This window comes from Pygoscelis adeliae, unplaced genomic scaffold (assembly GCF_000699105.1).
Source record: "Pygoscelis adeliae isolate BGI_AS28 unplaced genomic scaffold, ASM69910v1 Scaffold315, whole genome shotgun sequence".
Classification (NCBI taxonomy): Eukaryota; Metazoa; Chordata; class Aves; order Sphenisciformes; family Spheniscidae; genus Pygoscelis; species Pygoscelis adeliae.
Genome location: NW_008824865.1, coordinates 715175 through 735397, shown reverse-complemented (window position 1 = coordinate 735397; position 20223 = coordinate 715175). Strand labels below are relative to the sequence as shown.

General features: G+C 41.8%; 2 protein-coding genes across 2 annotated transcripts in view; both read right to left on the bottom strand.

Annotated features, from left to right (window-relative positions):
* Positions 1 to 7024, bottom strand: part of LOC103917273 (maltase-glucoamylase, intestinal-like) — a 57456-nt gene extending 50432 nt beyond the window's left edge. The window contains exons 1-4 of the mRNA XM_009324390.1: positions 6979 to 7024; positions 3576 to 3810; positions 2991 to 3093; positions 2760 to 2905 (exon numbers count right to left, since the gene is read on the bottom strand). Coding sequence (XP_009322665.1) covers positions 2760 to 2905; positions 2991 to 3093; positions 3576 to 3810; positions 6979 to 7024 — 530 coding nt within the window. The remainder of the gene's footprint in view (positions 1 to 2759; positions 2906 to 2990; positions 3094 to 3575; positions 3811 to 6978) is intronic.
* Positions 7025 to 7591: 567 nt separating this feature from the next.
* The window catches only part of KIF21A (kinesin family member 21A), a 77048-nt gene continuing 64416 nt past the window's right edge, over positions 7592 to 20223 (bottom strand). The window contains exons 35-40 of the mRNA XM_009324374.1: positions 19160 to 19340; positions 18680 to 18844; positions 17503 to 17620; positions 14774 to 14944; positions 10888 to 11087; positions 7592 to 8858 (exon numbers count right to left, since the gene is read on the bottom strand). Coding sequence (XP_009322649.1) covers positions 8765 to 8858; positions 10888 to 11087; positions 14774 to 14944; positions 17503 to 17620; positions 18680 to 18844; positions 19160 to 19340 — 929 coding nt within the window. The 3' untranslated portion in view covers positions 7592 to 8764. The remainder of the gene's footprint in view (positions 8859 to 10887; positions 11088 to 14773; positions 14945 to 17502; positions 17621 to 18679; positions 18845 to 19159; positions 19341 to 20223) is intronic.

The following is a 20223-nucleotide window of genomic DNA, read 5'->3' as shown; positions in this document are numbered from 1 at the left end:
TGATCTAACATGAAAATCTACTTAACATGCCAGATGACACCAGCGCTCCCCGGGACCCAGCCAGCCGGTACGGTCACCGGTGGGGATGCTCCTGTAATGCTGCTTGCTGAGGGTTCATCCTCCCAAGTCGAGCAAATGCAGCAGCCCATGGCTTTTAGGTCAGGATATATAACCTGCTTTCCTGTTTTGAAAGAAGATTTCCATCTGCACAGCTCTTCTGGTGGCTAAGCAGTTTGCAAATCCCTGTGAGTCAGGCTGTGGAGGTATCCCTGAGCATCTGCAGTCACTCACTCTGATGGGACAGACTGGCAAGCCAATGAAAGGGAAGCATTTTTGCTCCTCACACAAGGAATTTGACTCCAAATATGGTTCAGCTGTGAGAGGAACAGCTCCCTGCCGGGATGTGATCCTTCAGTCTATAAGTACCGGCTGTGCCATATCACATGAAACAAAAATTCCCGGGAACATGTAATTTCCCTTTCTATATGCAAAATCCTGTGTCTCTGCTGATGAGAGTCTTTTAGTAGCAGCACTGCCATTGTTTGCAGGATAAAAACCCATTAACTGCACATTACATTCACCTGCAATTTCCTCTTTTTGGGGTCGGTTGGGTTTCAGGATAACTCCTTTACCTGCCTGGAGGCAGTGTATGCTTTTCCAACCGTGATACTCGATAGCAGAGCATTGCTGCTGAGCGCTGCACCGATGCTACTAACCAAGACTGCCCTCTACCTCCCCAGGCTCTGCAGCACATCGCTGCTGCACCCCGTGCCTGTGTTGCTGCTGAGCACAGATTTTGGGGGACACAGGTGTGCCCCACTGCCAGGGGCGCAGAGGAGGCTTCCCCAGGCCCATGGCAGGCTGGTGAACGTGGCCTCCTGGAAACCTGCTCAGCAGGGACCGACTTGTGCTCCTCTGCCTCTCACTGAAGTTGTGCCTTTGGCAGCTCAGCAGATCAAACCCTGCATCTGCTTCACAGCGGGCCCCTTCCCTTAACTGGGACATCCCAAGTTTGAGGATGCCCTGACTAACTGAGCCTAAATCCTTGGGTTTTGCATGAAGATGAGGAGGACTGAATGGGAACAGGCCATGAGCTAGCCGCTCGCCATGTCTCGTTATGCATTCACCTCTTACATCACCATTCCAATTAATGAGACTTTACAAAAATCTCTTATTACAAAGAGAAGAAAAATTGGGCCTTTAACATAAGCCCACTGTTTTCACAAAGCTGTTCAGTCTAACAAGAAATTAAATTATTTTTGTTATCGGAGTAATGCATAATACATTCATTTACAATAACCTGCGAAAAGAAAACTTTACAAAATTGGCTGTGACATGTATGAAAAGAGATGCCACAAGATTGTAATTTAAAAGGATGGGCAGCTAATTAAAAACCCAGTGCAGTGGTTCCAACCGCAGACCCAAACCATTCTAGAGGCTGTATTATCTTACTTGCATCACATGTGTTAAGCCATCCTTATATTGCTCACAAAGATAATGCTTATATTTTGAGTCTGTTTAACAAAGAATTTCTTGAGAGGGAGGGAAATCTGAGCTGATTTATTAATGACTTGATTTGGGGTTAGATTTTCTAATGCATGAAATGAACCATTTGGATCCCAATGACCTTCTGGGAATGTGCTTGCACTAGTGGTGGGGTGTAAGACAGGCGGAACTGGCGCTGAGGACCCAGCGGCTGCACACGTGTTGGGGGCTTGCTCTGAAACAGCTGGAGCGCACCACGTGTGCTCCCAGAGCACACCTCCCAGTAAGGTCACGTGGAAGGGACCTAATTCATGCCCCTCTGGACCACTGCAAGGTCAGCCAATGCACAAGACGTGGGCATAATCAGGAGATTCACATCAAAAGGTACCGCTGATCTGAATTAAAATGCTAATATAGACACAACCACGGCCTGATGCGAACGGTACCCATATTTCTATGTTCTGTGCATCTCCTTTGCCCTCCTGCGTCAAGCGGTGATAACCCAGAGCAATCTGTAACACTGTCGTTTGTCACCGCAGACAGCCAGAGACTGCTGCTAACGCCACGCCATAGCATCCCCAAATGCAACTGGCAGGAGCACCTTGATTGGGATGCAGGGAGCTGCTCCTTCTAAAAAACTCTCTTGCTAAGTAGCATTACACACTAGAGATGTGTTGGTGGAAGCCAAGAAAATGGGAAATTTTGCAACCTGGTGACATTTGCTGGTGAGGGGAGCTTTTGCTGAAATTAAACTCATGGTACCGGCTTGAGAATACAGCTAGTAATTTTGCAGGGTGACAAACTAGACCCACCCAAACTATGCCTTTCACTGAAATCAATGGAAGTTAGAGGCTTATAGCCTCTGTGGCTTTGAGCTTTAGTTTCCTAGGCCTACATCTTGGAGAGTGTCAGGAGATTTGGTGCTCCATTTCTGACATATTTAAACAGCCCAAATTTCAGAAAGCTTAGTTCAGTGCTTTCACGAGTTGAGTCTACCAGCATCCCAAGCTGTGACACTGTAACCTCAAAAGTTATTTGACTTGCTTAATAATCTTTCCTGCATGCATGTAGATAATCTCCCATTATACAGGCACATACTTCTATTAATAATGAGTGTTTTCCAGGGACGAGGCATAAATCTGTATCTATGCCACATGCAGTTTGTGCTTAAGTCTATATCACACAGACCCAAGCAATAAGGTGTGAGGAAACAGTGCTCACCCCATCACTCTTAATTTCTGCAAAGAGTGATGTTAATAACACCTGGTACTCACAGCACTGTGCCGGTGCTTTTCCTCTTGATCCTGAAGTGCGAGGAGTCATCTGCAAACTCCACGTCGTAGCTGGCCTCATCAGCGGCAACCCCCGGGGAGTCGATCTTGAGTGGGACTTCAAACCGCTGCCTGTTGGGGTCGTAGAGCTAAAGCAAGGCAAGGAGGAGGCAGATTAGCTCATTCAGTAGCATGCATTGCCTTGGTTAAATGATTCCCCCCCCAAATACTCACCCTGAACCGGAGTCTGTCCCTTGTCTGGAACTCCACTTCGAAGACAATTGGGGAAATGTCATTTCCGAAGAGGGACAAGGCCTGGCGCTTGTTCAGCGTTACCCTGCGGCAGAAACACGCACTGCCGCCCATCGCCACTGCTTGCTGCCTGTGAGCACCCTGGCATGGCAGGGGGGAACAACTCAGATATTCTACCTCAGCTCTTTAAAAATAAATCATTGACTTATCGAGAGAAATAATCTCTGAGGTTAGCTTAGGCTCTCCTTGCTGTTAATAGACAAAATAGATGGACCTGAAGCAAGGAGACCTCATGGTCTGCTGGGACACAGCTCCCAGGGTGCGAGGGATGACCCTGTGCCAGCGCCTGGTTTCCTCACCGGCAGCGTGGTGTGAGCACAGGACCCCAGCTCTGCACCCCTTACACGCGGTGAAACACGTCCGTTATCCTCCTCGTCACAAGCTGAGCACGCGGTAGCAAAGCGACTTGGGAAAGGTCTCTGGCGAGCTGCGAGCTGCCCCCGGGGCGGCAGCGGTGGTTGCCGTGCAGTGCCGGACTGCAGCACCGAAGGAGCCACGCACACTTACCTCCAGCCTTTGGCTGTCTTCTCGGTGTTCCCGCCCCAGGAGTAGCCGTAGGGACTGTCCTCAGGGAAGAAGCACCAGGGAGCGTTGGCCACGTCGGTGGCGCACCAGGTGCAGGCCCGCGCCTCGCAGGCCTCCTGGGAAGCACCCGGCTGGGGGTGGCAATCGATGCGCTTCTGCACCGCCACAGCCCCGGCACACTGCCTGTCTTGGCCTGAGCCGAGGCACCCACCTAGGGCTGGACCCGGGGAAGAAGCAGTCAGAGCAGCAGAGAACCATGTTAAAAAAACCCACAAGGCACTGCTCTTTAGTTACGCTTTTTTTGTTGTGTTTTTTCCCCATTTTGGGGCTAACATATGATTCTTTTGACTGAAATGACGGAAGAGCAGCATGTCTGCTTGTGACCGAGACAAGAGCAACCAGTTTCTTTTACGAGCCAAGGCAGTGGGTCTGTGTTGTTCAGTGCTCCGAGTTGCTGGTACTCAGCTGAAGCATGACTCGCTTGAAGTACTCATGGAAAATTAAATAGCAGGCTAATGAAACTGCTGGTGAGGTGCGAGAGCAACCCTTCAGGCTAGCTGAACTGGAGGTGTACGTCACTAAGGACTAAAACTGTTGTAGCATTTTAATATCAATATTTTCTGTATACTTATTCTTTCTCATATACACAGAGGTTATCTATATATACATAGATACAAGTATGTGAAATCAGCACGCACTGTATGATAGATATAAATATAAAAATACTGATTACATATATGTTTGTGTTAGGCTTCATTTCTATATTATATGACTACTACATCTATGTAGTATTAGTAGAGTTTGTGTTCATACAGGTATGGTTATGATTAAAGGGAATATACCAGCAGTAAGAAGAAAAGGCACAAGTTAGTCATTTGCAGAATCATTCTGACAAAACACTCTTAGTAAGGTGCTAAATCTTTTCCTTTCTGCAGCTGCAGGTCGAGCCCTGTGGTTTCCCTGTGCAGAGCAAGCCTCCTGGGAGCGGGGGGACCACGAGACCAGCTCCCTGCCGTGCCAACAAAACGCTCTTATCAAATATTCTTAAAGTGAGCAGGCATAATGCAGACAGCACTCTTATTTTGAAGTTAACTTATGTCATTTTAGTCATTACAGCAATATTCAGAGAGAAAATCTACTTGAAAGATAATTGCTCTTTTCCATAAAGTGACTAATACCTCTGCTTTAAACTGTTTTTATGTGGACTGTTGTGTGCTTGAAAGCTTAAAACATAATTGCTGAGGCATTCTGAGCTTTTCTAAATAAAGAACTTTACAAGCAGATGTGCACAAGCAATAATTATATATACTGGGAAAATTTACAGACTAAAACTGTAGATTCACTAGAAAATGCCATCATGCTGCGATGCCAGAGTTGATTTCCAAGTAGGGGATGGGAATGCAGAAAAGCAGGAGCTGAGTGTCATCTACATTTGTCTTTTGAGAAAACTCTCATCCCCACCTTTGATGTGGGAGCATCTGACACTCAGGCCTGACGCTCCTGGGATGTGCAGTAGAGCTCGCTCCTCTCTGCCACACCACCTTGTATCACCTTCTAGAGGCAGGATATAAGGGGCAAAATCCTGTTAACCTTCGCCGGCTGCCAGACAGGCAGGCTTGGCTTCCACCTTTGTTTTCTGGGGTGGACAGTCATGCCCCAACAGGCTGGCTGCTTTCTGTCCAGCATTTACCCCCTGTGATCCGTCAACATAGGAAAGCTCTAAATTCTGATCCCCTTTTTCATCCAAAGAAAAATAGGAATATGAATGTCCCTCTGCAATCCCTAAATTATTTCTTCTTGGAGCAGAAATCAGGGAGGATTCATCAATGGTCTCATGAAACACTGAAGACTCTGGGCCTTGCCTTTTCATACTCTGTCCCTGATGAAGATGTGGGAAAGACATACAGGCTGCAGGTCCCATGGAAATAACTGCCATGCCTTTGTGCCACTATGCACCAAATACTCCTGCTTATTGAGGGAGAGGTAAAAGGATTTCAAAGGCTTCCCGCAGCCCTCTGGATCCTGAAGTCCTTAAACCTGTGCAACCACAGAGGCTAAAAAAAAAATGACGTACCAAGTACCACCTCTGCGCTCAATGCATGGCTTCTGTGTCTAGCAGCTTTGCACTGCTGTGCCTTGCACATTCGAGTTAAGACCTTGGCAGACGAAGGACAAAATAGAGTAAACCCGTCACATTTCATTTAGGTTTTGGCGTGTTTTTTTCTAGTGGGAGTCAAATGTAGCATCAGTGTTTTCATTGCTGAAATCAAAGAATACGACTGAACATACTACAGCATATTATTAACTTGGTGTCATTTTACATAGCATAGGTTCACGGGAGACTTTTATCAACTCATTTGTATAATAAAATACTTTCAAAATACTTCATAAGGATATTGTGAATGAAAAAGCTAGTTCAAGGGAAAAAAATTTGCCCCAGCAGGAGCCAAGAAATTCCACCCCCCCCTCCATCAATGTGAAGCTTAAATTTTCCAGCAACTTTTGAAAACAAGCACTTGCGGGTATGAGCAGCTGAACAAGGCTGCAACCTCATTCATCCCTTGTTCCTGGATTTACTTCTATTACAGTACAAATGGGATAGTAGCAAGTGGGAAGATGCAATTTTCCTTCCCTACTGTTTAAAAACATTTTTATTTTAAAATCTCCACATCATTTTCACTGCATTTATGGCCCATGTTTGTAAATGTACACAGAAGATGAAATGCAAACGAGCAGTTGAATTTAGCAATAGCTATGGCTACTTGCTGCTTTTCACGATAATTTCCATGGGAACAGAAGCTAAAAAGAGGTAGTTTGAAAAATTATCGCCATTGATTTTTAAAAACTCTGACTTCAATTTTGTGAAGTTAGGTTAGAAAATGCTGCAATAAGGCATAAGCAAGGAATTAAAATATTACCACACCCCTTTTAATTTAATAGCATAGCCTTTACATTTTGGGTTCATCCACACGTTTCAAAGGCTTTTGCTGCAGAGTTTCCCTCTTCCTTTATCTAGCAACATAATAAGATGTATTTTCCTTTTATTAGACTCTGGACTGAGTTAACCTCTGGTATACTGCGGTAAAAATCACAGCAAACAAACTAGCAAAGCACAGGGTAGCTTTCAGCAGCTGAATGGTCCCATTGACTCCAGTGTGTCTGTGCTGGTGCCCAACAGCTGAATACGTTGTTGGACTGGGGTATATTTCTAAACAAGCCAGCCCTACTGTCTTCCCCACAGAGTCACCTCAGGTGGAGTTAAAGCCATGCCCATTCTCTCCTTTTCCATGTAAAAAGATCGCCTCCCCTAATAGCTTTTTTATTGTTATCACATTTATATCTTGCTTTTGAAGCCTATGACAAAATACAAATGCCATACATTTACCTGCTAGCAGAACAGCCAAGAAACACAGACTCCTGCTCCTCTCCATGGCTGAACGTTGATTTCTGCAGGCAGCAGAGAGCCTTTTATCCAAGGCAGGGGCACAATAAGCATTTTTTCCAATACATAAAAAGAAACATTGCAAATATTTTCTCAGCATTTGTATCTTACATGAAATTAATTATAACACATGACCCTGCCTGTATTTAAGAATGTATCTAAGCAGATAAGATGCGATGTAGTTACTAATTTGTCCACAAACTTTGCTCAACTTCTGAATTCCAACTTTGAGAGAGAACATGATTTTTCCCATGACTTCTTAGAATTCTTAGAAAATTAATTTTTCAGTCCACCTTCTTTTTTTTTTAAAACAAACATCTTCAGACAATTGGAGTCCAGTGCTTACCTTTTTCTAATTTCATATTATCTTTTGTCACATATGTAGTTTTACAGTACAAATGAAAAGTTTGGAGAAAAACAAGCAGTTGAACAATTCTCTATTACTCAGCAAGCTATTCTACTGCATTGTGTAAAATTGTGCATTTTATATTCGGGGCCTTTGCAAGGGAAGCGAGTTTTTTTATAAGGAAGTATGACGAAAAAGGCAAAGAGAAGTAGTCCACATTCACAGCTTTATTTAAGTGTTACCTACATAAGCTATAATTTACAGACTGATATTTTCTGGAAAAAAAACCAACCAAAAAGCCCTCAATATCCAAACACTGTATGTGAATCTACATAAATTTTTAAAATTTGCAGAATTTACAAATTAATATTCAGAGCAGTTGGGTAAATTATACATCCTCCCTCAATATCCACACTCTAAGAGCTTTAAAAGTCATACAGGCACACGATAAGGTATTTTCTTTGTACAACCATCTATTTACATAGCTTTTTCCAATACACGTGGTTCAGTTCTCAAAGTAACCGCCAAGGTTTGCAAAACAGTGTATTTAAAATACATTTAGCAGCATATAAAATTAGATAAAAAGGAAAGACATTTTGCTTTAAAAAAGAAAGTGTGAGATGATAGAAATAAATCCATAAGAAAAATAGGTTAAGATATATTTCTGTTATGACATTAAGAACACCTAGTCATTACAGAATATAGGCAAAACACTAATAAAACATACCAATTTAGGAGCATTTGAGTTCTAGTCCTGAGCACAGAGTATACATAGCTGCACAACTTTGGTCAACAAGGATTATATGCTAACATTAACACAAATCATGTGGCATTCACTGTTAGCAGGATACAGCCATGTCAGATAGATGTGTCATTAACAGCTTCTTCCCATCTTGTATTCGCTCCACTTTCCTAACAACAGTGTAAGTGACCTTTAGAATCTTGAAACAACGCCTGTTGTAATCAAAGGCTTATTACTGGGGCATCATCATTCCCCCTCTACCCTAAAACGCAAAACAGCTGATCATACTTGCGAGTGAAATACAGAGAGCACTTTTGTTATATATTCCAGGTTATAATTTTGAGATGGTCATTAAAGACGACTGATTTCCCGTTAATTTTAACTGCAAGTGTTACATAAGCACACAAATTCAGCCATAATATATAGACATATATATGTGACCACTGAGACACAAGCATGTTACCAAGAGGTTATTTTTTTCTTAAATACAGTACATATTTTAAGGACAGCAGGTCTAAGTAGAAGAGTTCACTCTTATTTTTCAGTTTATTCCAGTCATCAGTGTTTACCTAATAAGCTATGCAGCAAACTGCATAGAGTGCACCTCAAATTCATTAATATATTCATTTATCCCCATCATTTCAATTACTGGCAAGATCTTCACTTGCATCTCCTGCATCTGAGCTCTGTCCGTCTATTACATTTCGAGCTTTCCAGATCCTCACAGTCCGGTCACTGAAAAACAAAACAAAGCAGTATTAGAGCTAGGTAATTAAAATGCGGGGAGGGGGACAGGGAAGCTTTCTTAAAAGCTCGGCTGTCTTATTCAGAAAAGCATTGTTGGCAAAATAAGATTTCCTTAATGGATATGCAAGGGTCATTCCACCTCCAGGAGACTTTGTAAGCTAAGACGTACAACATTTGATTCCCTAACCTTATCACAGCACTGGCTACTACCTTTAACCATCTAGGCAAGTATAAAGATTATATGTCTTAAGGAAAGTAAATCCTACTCTGCTATTACTTAATTTTTTAAAATACAGCTAATGGTAATAGGCTTAAGTAGACTGACATCAGAGAAGAGCTTCCATCCTGTAACTATTTGCAACTCAGCAGACCACAAGCAAACAGCCAGCGTACTACAGAATTAGAGACAGACTCAGTAGGACAAGACTACATCCTGCCACTAAAAGTGTGAAAAGTTACAACAGGTTAAATCAAACAAGACCTGAAACATGCTCCGTTTGTGCGAGAGGTGTCAGTCTGTTATAAGAAAAGGTAAAAAAAAAAGCACAGAAGCACAAGATGATACAAAGTCCTAAACTGCCCCCCCAAAAAAAACAGAACCCTTTGCCAGGTGCTGGAAAGCATATACCAGTGAGCTGGTGTTCAGAAGCCCAGAAGAGGCAAGCTATAATTCTGTACTTCTGGCAACAATCACTATTTACACAACTTTGAAGTACGTGTAAGTAAAGTATCACATGGAATGTGTTAAAAAACTCTATTATCATAATTAAAAAGTAAAATAAAGAATTAGTCTTGTTAAATAGCAATTTATCCTGTGCAAGAGAAATTATGAATTTCTCGTAAACATCGAGTTACATGACTAGCAAACTTGACTCAGGTATTCCTTACAACCCCCTCAAAAAAAGCCAGGAGGCAGCAGTCAGGACAGACTTTATCACAGTATAGAGGTTTTCCGACTTGAGCTTTCACTTCACTGTAAATTATCAGGAATACACCAAGTTCTGTAGACCTTCACCACAATGTTACAAGTGCCGAAAGGCTGGGATTTTCTTTCACTAGTAATAAGGAATACATTTCAGGTGCATATGTGTTCTAAACTTATTAATAATCTTTAGGCAAACAGAGACATAAGCCTTGACAACTCTACCCCTATCTATTAATGCTTAAACATAGAAATTGACCACCAAATGTGGAAACCTGGCAACTTTGAAATTGTGCTTCGATTCAGAAAGACCTGCTTTCAATTCAGAAGGCCAGAAGCTTCCGCAACTGGCACTAGAAGATAACACGACAGCTTTCACAGCTCCTGTGCACAGACTATGCCACTAAGCGGGCTCTGCTGCTGTCTCCTGCACTTTCTCCAGAATGAGATATTTTTCTTGGTCATGTCCCTTGAGGTTTCAGGTACTTAATTTGCTCACTTTTACTGAGGAAGCAAATACTCAAATCAAGGTGTTTAAAGGACAGTAGGATGGCTTGCAAAGCTTCTGCTACACACCAGCACTTAAAAAACCAACCAAACAAAACCAAACCAAAAAACAACCACATACCATGGCTTTTAGAAAAATTCCCACAGGTCAAGAATCAGTCCTAGCAGTAAATAGCCCAGCTGTAGAGACAAGCTGGTAAAGTTCTCAACTATTGCCAAATTGTCCCCACCATCCCATAGATCACTGGTTTCCAAACTTTTTTGATTATGCATCCCTACCACTAAAAAATTTTTGAGGACACATCCCAATGTGTATTTATTGATTTATAAATTATGTACATGTACTATTAAAGTCCTAATATTTTCTTCCCGTGCCCCAGTGGATCATGTTGTGCATCCCCTGGGGTGCATGCACCCCACTTCGGAGATCACTGCAGTAGATTATTAGCATTTAGGGGCATGGACCAGGTGTTCCCATGCTTGCTATGAAATGACTTACACAGCTGAAGATCTCCTAAATGCATTTGCATGGACAGAATTCTAGAAGGAGCTATGGAAAAGAAAGATGCATGGAGAAGAAAAACTCACTCTGCTGCTGTGAAAATCTGGCTGGAGTTGGTGCAGATTGCATTTATAGGGCTGTCGTGTCCCTTCATCTCCCCAATGGGTGCGAAGGTATCCACATTCCAGAGCTTGAGGGTGCCTCCTCTGCAGCCACTGAGCAGAACCGGAGCGCCAGGTACCAGGCCAAGGGCACACACCCAGTCTTTATGAGCATTAGGAACTTGCTGAAAAAGAGAAAGCAGGCAGGTCTCACAGGGCTGCAAAGACTTCTGGAGGAATGAGCACAGAAATGGAAAAATCCCAAGTTCTAAGCCCGATTGCTGTCCTGCTGTAGATTTGCTACATGACGCTGGGTATATCCCAGCCCTGTGGCTTCTCCTCCTTTAGAGCAAGGAGAGTGCTATCTTCCATGAGGCCACTTCTATGCCATGAGTTTGTTTCTCTTCGTGAAATAGTACTGCAAAACAAGAAAAAAATCCAATACACACAACTGACCTGATGTGGAACAGAAATTAATTTAGGATAATGCTAAATCTGCATATGTTCAAATGCATATTTGAATGCATGTTTGAACATATGGTCTCTGTATATGTTTCAAGTCTGACTGTAAAACAGTTATAAAACACATAAAAAGAAAATCCAAAATACAGCTCAAAAAATCCACCAGTGAGACAGAAACTGTTTCTGTATTTGCCTTCCTCCTTTCTTCTTTTCCCATTACACATTATAAATTGATTTTGTGATGTAGCACTTAACAAAAATACATTAATTCTTTATTGAGGATGGATACTAGCATTGTACTGCTAATTCAGAAAGCAAAATGCTGCACAGGCCAGCTGAGAACAACATCCATTTGATACCAATGCTGGGGAAATAACAGCCCAAGTTTGCTGTCTTTTAAGGGCACCAAGAGTGGCTCTTCTCCAGTTCAGTTTGGTAAGAACTGCTTTGGTTTGCTGCCTTTCTCATATTATGGAGCACATTCAGCTTTCTAGGATCATCTTGGCATTTTATCTGTAATATACACTGCTATCACACCACCAGCAGTCTGGTCCTGCAGCACTTCATGAAACTGGGGAGAGTGGGGGTGAGGGGGTGTTCTTATAAATCTTAATTTTGTCACAGAGGCATTTTGTGGCTTGGGTTGTATAGCACCAAGTGAAGTAGATGATGTCCAAATTCTTTTGAAGAGCATGTTGTTAAGTGTTTTTCATCAATTATAGAGGACCAACCTTGTTTAACACATGTATGGCAAACCAGGACCCCTGTTGAAATGTTAGCATTTATACTTTAAAGCAGCTTAGCTCTGTTTTCAGGGTGGGTTTCCCCCCCCCCCCCTTCATCTAAAACACTCAAGTGTACACACCAAAAGAAAGTTGCAACAATAGAAATTCTGACTGGATACAGGGGAGGGGGGGAAATGATACAAGAGTAGTTGAAGGATTGCAATGGGTCACCCAGAGCAGCTGTGCAATCTGTGACCTTGGAGAGTTTGAAAACTCAACAGGGCAAGGCCTTGAGTAACCAGTCCTAACTACAAAGTTGGCCTTGCTTGGATCAGCAGGACAACTTTGCACTGTGTGACCTCCAGTGGGCCCTTTCACCCTGAATTACCCCATAATTAGGGAAGTGATCATGCCCCTGTACTCGGCACTGGTGAGGCCGCACCTCGAGTACTGTGTTCAGTTTTGGGCCCCTCACTACAAGAAGGACGTTGAGGTCCTGGAGTGTGTCCAGAGAAGGGCAACGAGGCTGGTGAAGGGTCTGGAGAACAAGTCTTATGAGGGGCGGCTGAGGGAACTGGGGTTGTTTAGTCTGGAGAAAAGGAGGCTGAGGGGAGACCTCATCGCTCTCTACAACTACCTGAAAGGAGGTTGTAGCAAGGTGGGTGTCGGTCTCTTCTCCCAAGTAACTGGCAATAGGACGAGAGGAAATGGCCTCAAGTTGCGCCAGGGGAGGTTTAGATTGGATGTGAGGAACAATTTCTTTACTGAAAGAGTGGTTAAACATTGGAACAGGCTGCCCAGGGAAGTGGTTGAGTCACCATCCCTGGAAGTATTTAAAAGACGTGTAGATGAGGCGCTTAGGGACATGGTTTAGTGGGCATGGTGGTGTTGGGTTGACGGTTGGACTCGATGATCTTAGAGGTCCTTTCCAACCTTAATGATTCTATGATTAGCAAAAGTAACAGCACTTTTCTTTGTTCCCTAAAAAGGCAGTGAATAAAATTTATTTCTATTGTTTTGTCAAATGCTTTAGTCTCACCTCCTTGAAAAAAACACACAACATTTTATAGAAATAAAAAAGAAGGAATTGTGAGATCATTTTTATTAAGTTCTACTTTGCAAATCAACAAATAGGGGAACATGAAGTACAGAAATTATGAAATGCACATATACCAAAAGGAAAATAAGAAAAAGAATACAACTAGTCCACTGTTACATACTACTTCACGCCCGCTCCTGTATTCTTTCTGATGTTAAAATTAATTGCAATGGCAAAAGTGCACATTGCATAATATTTTAATGAGCCTAAAATGCAAGAGTGAAGACGCTTCTTACAACATTAATAAAGTCATCCTGAGAATACAAAAATCTTTGGTGTTCCTGCTATGGTCCTGTTTTTGCTAACAAGCTGCTTAGTACATTTCCCTAGACAGACAGATAATGAGGGTAGATGTCCCAATATGACCAAGTGAAGATTTTCTGTAAGAAGCCGCATTTCTAAATCCTTGTTTTAACTGTGAAGTCTTAGTAGTATTCTGAAAAGGAACCGGCACCCAGTTGGACAATTTTGAAAGAAGGTCAAGAAAGATTGTATATTTATGGAATTCTAAGTATGCCTGTATAGAAATTTTCTTCTTAAGTTGACCAGTCCATTATTCTCTCATGTCCCAAAACTTTAATATTCTGTTTGTTTCCTTGCTATCAGTCTGCACATTAAATGCACATAAAAGACATGCTCCTCCTCCCTCCAAAAATTATTAAACGATTGGTATCTAACCAAACCTTTGCAAAACCAGCAGTATATTCTGGCATTTGTTTTTCTGCCTTCCATTTCTCACACAGTCTCAACTTAAATAATTGTATCTCTACCTCAACAACCTCTCGTAAGACCTAAAAGAAGAGACTGGCTTATAGCAATTAGCCAAAAATCAAAGTTCTCCATGTCAGACAAATTACAATGAACTTCAAAGTTTCCCTGGATTTGAGATCCTTTTTGCCGCCCCCTCCCCCCCCCTTTTTTTTTTTAAACAATAAAAACTTACAGCAAATATGTTCTAACAGCAAACAGATTATTATGTGTGTGTTGTATACATTACATAACACATGCATCGTATAACAAGATGAATGGACATCTAAGGAGTAAGCTTCTTAGAAAAAAGACTGGGTGGAGCGAGGTAGGCTGTAAACCCTCTTCACAAGAAAATATTCTGTAGCCTGATCTAAAGCACTTTTTTGTCATTAACGAGTTCCCAGTCCAAAATTTACCAACTTGTCAATGACAAGGATGATATCCAGTGGTTCCAATCATATGGCAGGGGGGTTGGACTAGATGACCTTTAGAGGTCCCTTCCAACCCAAATTATTCTATGATTCTATAGAGGAGGCAAGTGCTGCCTTCATTCCAAAGCAAAAAAAACCAAACCCCACATACTCAGAGTTAAAAGAGAGGGCTAACCACTTCATCGGAATTTCCTGACACTACATACACTGAAAAGAAAAGCAACTTTTTTAGCATAAAGATCAAGTACATCATCGATTTCTTTCTTAGTCAGTGCTCTGTGCCTTCCCTATTAAAAACATCAGTATCTAAGTGAATAGTCATTGTATGAGCCTGAACATTTAGACAGCCTGAAAACAGTTCTACAGCATGACTGTCACATTAGCTGTGTGATCTTTACCATTACCTGAAGAAGGTCTTTTTGAGCTAAATCCCATTTCTTAATTCCATTGTCTCTGGATCCACTAAAAAGGTTGTCTCCCATAATAGCAAGTGCTTCAATGCCATCATAATGAGGAGGTTCAAAATTGTGTGTAGGACTTACACTTCCAAGAGCCCCTTCAGTCACATCGAACATCTAAAAGAAATAAATAATCAAATATGTTAAGCAAAATTATCTGCCATCTAACCAGCTTGGAAGACACATCAGTGAATAACTTCAGGGGAAAAACTTGAAAAGTCTTATTACAGTCTACTGTATCATGATGTATATTTGACAGAATTTATGAACCAGAACAACTCCTTTCTCCTCTTCTACCTCTTGCCTCAAGCAGGAAGGCTTCACTGACTTCAGAGAAGGCCACTCTGGGAAGAAGTTGTACTACTTGGTTATGAAATACACAGTATCTTCACAAGGAAGCGCCTATATCTACACCGCGTGGTGGACTAGAGAAACAAAGCTCATGAGTGAGTATGGGAAACACAACTCACCCTGGGAGAATTGTACAGGCAGCTATAGGAAGAGGCATTAATATATTTTTCTGGACAAGGTGTTTTGGCAAGGGTTACATACCATTACATGCTGATGCTTTCCATGGACTAGACACACCTCTCCCCTTGCCTGTGCTCCGAGAATGGGGTCTTAAAACAGACTCTTTAAGTGAGGGCATTTCAACAATTTAAGGCATAATCAACCCCATCAGCTCTTTGTCCCTAGAGCAGCAGTGTAAGCAACCCTTTTTCATTTTGCATCGTAGCAAGCCAGAATTCACCCAGTTAGACTGAGCTGAGGAGGAACAGATGAGCCATAACTTTTTAAACCACTACCTCTGTTTCACAAGCAAATGTCAGACTTCATCCCCTATTATTTGCTCTTCATTGACCTTTTAAAATGACTAAGCTTGGCAGTAAGAAAGGGACAGCTTGGTAGTTGAAAAGAATACCTTAAGTGAGTTAAAAGTATTTTAAAAGTTACCACATTCAATTAACATGCATCAGTTCCAGTTGTAACAAAAAAGTTCAATGGTACACCAGAAAAACTAGGCACTTAGACAGAGGTGACTAATATTCCTGGCTCAGTAGACAAGACAGGAGTTTCCTGTGGCAGGGGAAAGCAGTATCTGTGACCAGACCTCCTACCCCGAGCGGACCTACCCATATGGAAAAAGCTCTGAGAATGCCCAAACTGCTGCACTGACCATGCACATACAGATCATCTGTGCTATCCAAAGCGGCTTGACAATTATGGACGCATTCACCTTGCAGAACACCCACCACTCTGCAGCACATACACATGGCCAAAATATCCCTGGATATTCTAGTGGTGTAAGTCAAGAAGCAGGCGGCCTCATAAGGATTTATGTAGCCTGCCCACAGCAAGGGAGTACACAAGAATGGCACATAAACTTCTCTGACTGTTGACAGTTTTTTTTTCCAAAAGCCCTTCCACCCCCTGGCTTGTCACGTGAGATGGTAGCATGACAAACTTGCATTACATGATCACATCCTGCTGTCCCCACTGAGGTCCTATACTCATTACTGTGCCAGGATGGTAGGTCTTAACTAACCCAATATTCTGAACTGTACAGAGAAGTAATTATTAAGAGTGCCTCGCTCTGTCACCCTACTGCCTAAGAATCCTCTGGCCTCTAACCATAGGGACTGCTGATAGGATTCAAATCCATGGCCCAAACCATCAAGCTATGCACCCACCTCCCAGGCAATCTTCTGAGGCTGGCCCAGTGCACAGCTAAACATCCAAGAATTGCAGGATAATGTCAAAAAGAGAAAGCCCAGCTCAGTGAGAAAGCTCACTTGGGTTCTGGCTCCTGCTCCACTCCCAGATGTGTTTGTACACTTTTTCCAGTGTGTGAGAAGTATAAAGACCAGAACGAAGGGTACTGCCTCACAACAGGCTAGAGTATCTTGCTCATTCTCTTTAGCCTCATCAATCATGTGTTCTTTGCAGTGGGAGGATCAGCTTTATGGGGAAGTTCCCATAATCTGGTGGTTTGGGCATACTCCTGAGAAACAGGAGCTTGTGGGTTCAAATACCCCCTGGCAAAGGTGGGCCCAAAAAAGAAAAGAAAAAACACCCAGACCCCACCCTTTAGTGAATTAATCACAATACCAAGAAGCAGGAAAGTATCGTAACACCTCTGGCTATGCTTTGAACACAACTCAGAGCAACCTGCGTGGTAACGAATACACCAAATAGACTGTGCACCTTGGCTGAGATGTGCTGATCTCTGTCTCCTTCCCCACTCCAGAACTTGGGTGACACTTAAGCAAGAGCCTGGGCTAGACGCCAGACTCTTCTGTGGGGAGCACACAGAATGTCTCTGCTGAGGCAATTAGGTCTGCACTCCAAAACAGAGGCACTGACTTAAGATACTTTCAAGAGCTAAATGTTACTTAAGAGTAGGTGTTACGAATATTTCTCCAAGACTTCATACACCTGATGTCCACCTTACTGGGGATTAAGAAAAAGTTTAACTACAGACAACCATCCAAATAAAAATAGCACTTATTAAGCATTTATTAAGACTGAACATTATTAATAATCTCTAACTGACGAAAGAATTTCCATCTTGGCTATCACGTTTCAGATATGGAAATGTGAGTCACTTCTGCTGAAACCTGCTTCCCATGCTGATGTGAAGAGTCAAAATAAATAAGCAAATACTAACGGTTTACCTTTATATAATGGTCCTTTGAACCAGTGACAATAAGATCTTGTCCATTGGAAATTCGATCTACAGTAAGGCACATAACAGGACCCTGGTGACCAGTTAGCTTTCCTGTAGACTGAAATCTTCAAGAATAAGAGAAGAAACAAGGATTTGTAATTTTCTCATATATCCAATATAATCTGTAGCACAGTTTCTGCCAGAATGGATCTTTTTATCTTCCCCATGTCTTCACTATTCATCCCCTGGTTACCTGTACTCTATTGCTCATATCCATGTGTAAATGTTAAATCTATGTTAAATGTAAACAAAAGCTTCTATTTATGTAAAATAAGAATTAAAAAAACTTAAAGTAAAGACAAATCAGACCCCTAAAAGTATTCTCTGTATTTTGAACGCACTCTGTGGGTGCAGGTTCTGTTTGGAAAAGCGCTATTATAGCATGGCTTATCATAGCCCCATATTATATTACATTACATCAGTTGACTTTCATCATCTCATCAACAATTACTAGCCAGGATTCATGCATCGGTCACCTTACAAGAGTCTGTTTTGTAGTGCCTGTCTTAAACAAAACCTTGTGTTTTTCCTTTCAATGTGTTTTGTCCTTTTTCCTTTCCTGTGTTTGTCCTTTCAATACTTAAAGGGGGCTTATAAGATGGGGACAGACTTTTTAGTAGAGCCTGTTGCAATAGGACAAGGGGTAATGGTTTCAAACTGAAAGAGGGTAGATTCAGACTAGATCTAAGGAAGACTTATTTGCAATGAGGGTGGTGAAACACTGGCCCAGGTTGCCCAGAGAGGTGGTAGATGCCCAATCCCTGGAAACATTCAAGGCCAGGTTGGACAGGGCTCTGAGCAACCTGATCTAGTTGAAGATGTCCCTGCTCATTGCAGGGGGGTTGGACTAGATGACCTTTAAAAGGTCCTTTCCAACCCAAACTATTCTATGATTTTTCCAATCATTTTTACTGAAATGATTCACCATAACCTTAACACACAAGGAGATCATGAGCACCTCCATTATCTCAGTAACCACCATGGCATGGATTAGTTGATCCATATCTTGACCATATTTTGCCCAGGTTACGGACATTACCATAAACAGAAAACACTTCATTGACTTTGTTTCATATACACATGTAACCACTTAAAGAACATTCTCTTCTACTGCTGTTCAGTACCTTTTCAGGTCCCACATCCTCACTGAGTTTCCAGCAGCTGCATAGAGGAATGTGCCAGTTGGATTTAATGCAATCTGATTGATCTGGTTTTCTCCAGCTGGGATAGTGACTGTTCTGTTAGTACTTCCTGAACACATATCACCAGGCATCGCCTGGCCTGAAGACCTGAGTACAGAGAGGAAGGAGAAAAAGAAAAAAAAAAAAAGAAAACAAGCTCCCTTATTATGTATTCATAATAAGCCAATTATGAATACTGAACATTTGATAAAACACTATAGGCATGAATGCAAATTGTTTTGTGTTTCCATATATTACCAATGCCCTAAATTGACTTAGCCTGAACACGTAAAGAAAGCCTCCAGCCCCAAACAGTGTACTTAAATTACACTGTGCTGCACTACTGAATTAAATCTAATAATTTTTTTTCTCTAAAAACAAGATTAATTTAAACTTTTGGCATTTGAGGTTTAGCATACTTACGTCAATGTCCGAATACACTTAGCAGAATCTCTGATGTCCCACACCTTGATATAGGAGGTTGAGACTGTGAAGACCAGGCTAGTGTAGTTGCAATATTTTAGAGAAACAATATTATTTGGATGACCCCCCAGAGACATAATCTCTTGTCCAGTTACCAGATTCCAGACTTTACAGGTACGATCTAAATAAAGACAAGGAAAAAGAGGGAAAAAAATTTAAAAAATAAAAAATTTAAACAAACAAAAAAAAGCCACTAGAGAAACACTACAGAAAACATGTTTTTCCAAAACTCAATTAATTTTTAAAAAGTCCATACATTCATTTGCACTCATGCATAGCCCTCCATTTCGGTAAGTACTTTTATTTAATTAATCTGTTTTTGTGGAGTACACACATGGGCATCATCTACCATCATCAAAACTAAGCAAGGTTAATCATTAAATGTTGTGTTGAAGATGTGCAGATTACCTCCCATAGCATTTTAAAAGGACAAAATCCCATGTCAACCCCAAACTGTCAAATAGGCAGTTTGGAGGCTGTAAAGTTTGGATGATGACAGATGAAGAGAACTACCCAATTTTTAATTCAAGGATTCTTCATCAAGAACACAGTGCAGGAAGGGCTTAGAGCCTAAGCATGACAGAGGACTGACTGCCAGAACAGAATTACAAAGGCAAGAAGTGATCCAAACTATTTGGTGCTTTAGGAGCCTCTGAAAATCCCAGCGTAAGTGCTTTAGTCAGAGTTTTCATTCAGTAGCAAAGGAATTTAAATACTGCAAGCTTTTGTGTACTAAAAGCCCAGATGCCTAGAAGTTTTCAAGACACTTGCAACACAAATGGAGTCTACACAGGAAACCCTCCTTGTTACACCGTGTCTGTATCACTCCATATATTTTAGAAGTACATTTTTACTGGAGTAAGTACTACGAGGATGGAGAGAAAACTTCATGTATAGGCAGTGTTTATAAGAGCATGAAGAAGGTAAGTATACCAAGAACTCATCAGCCACTTAAAATCCCAACTATCAAGACCAGAGCCCAATATCCACAATGCACCTGAAAG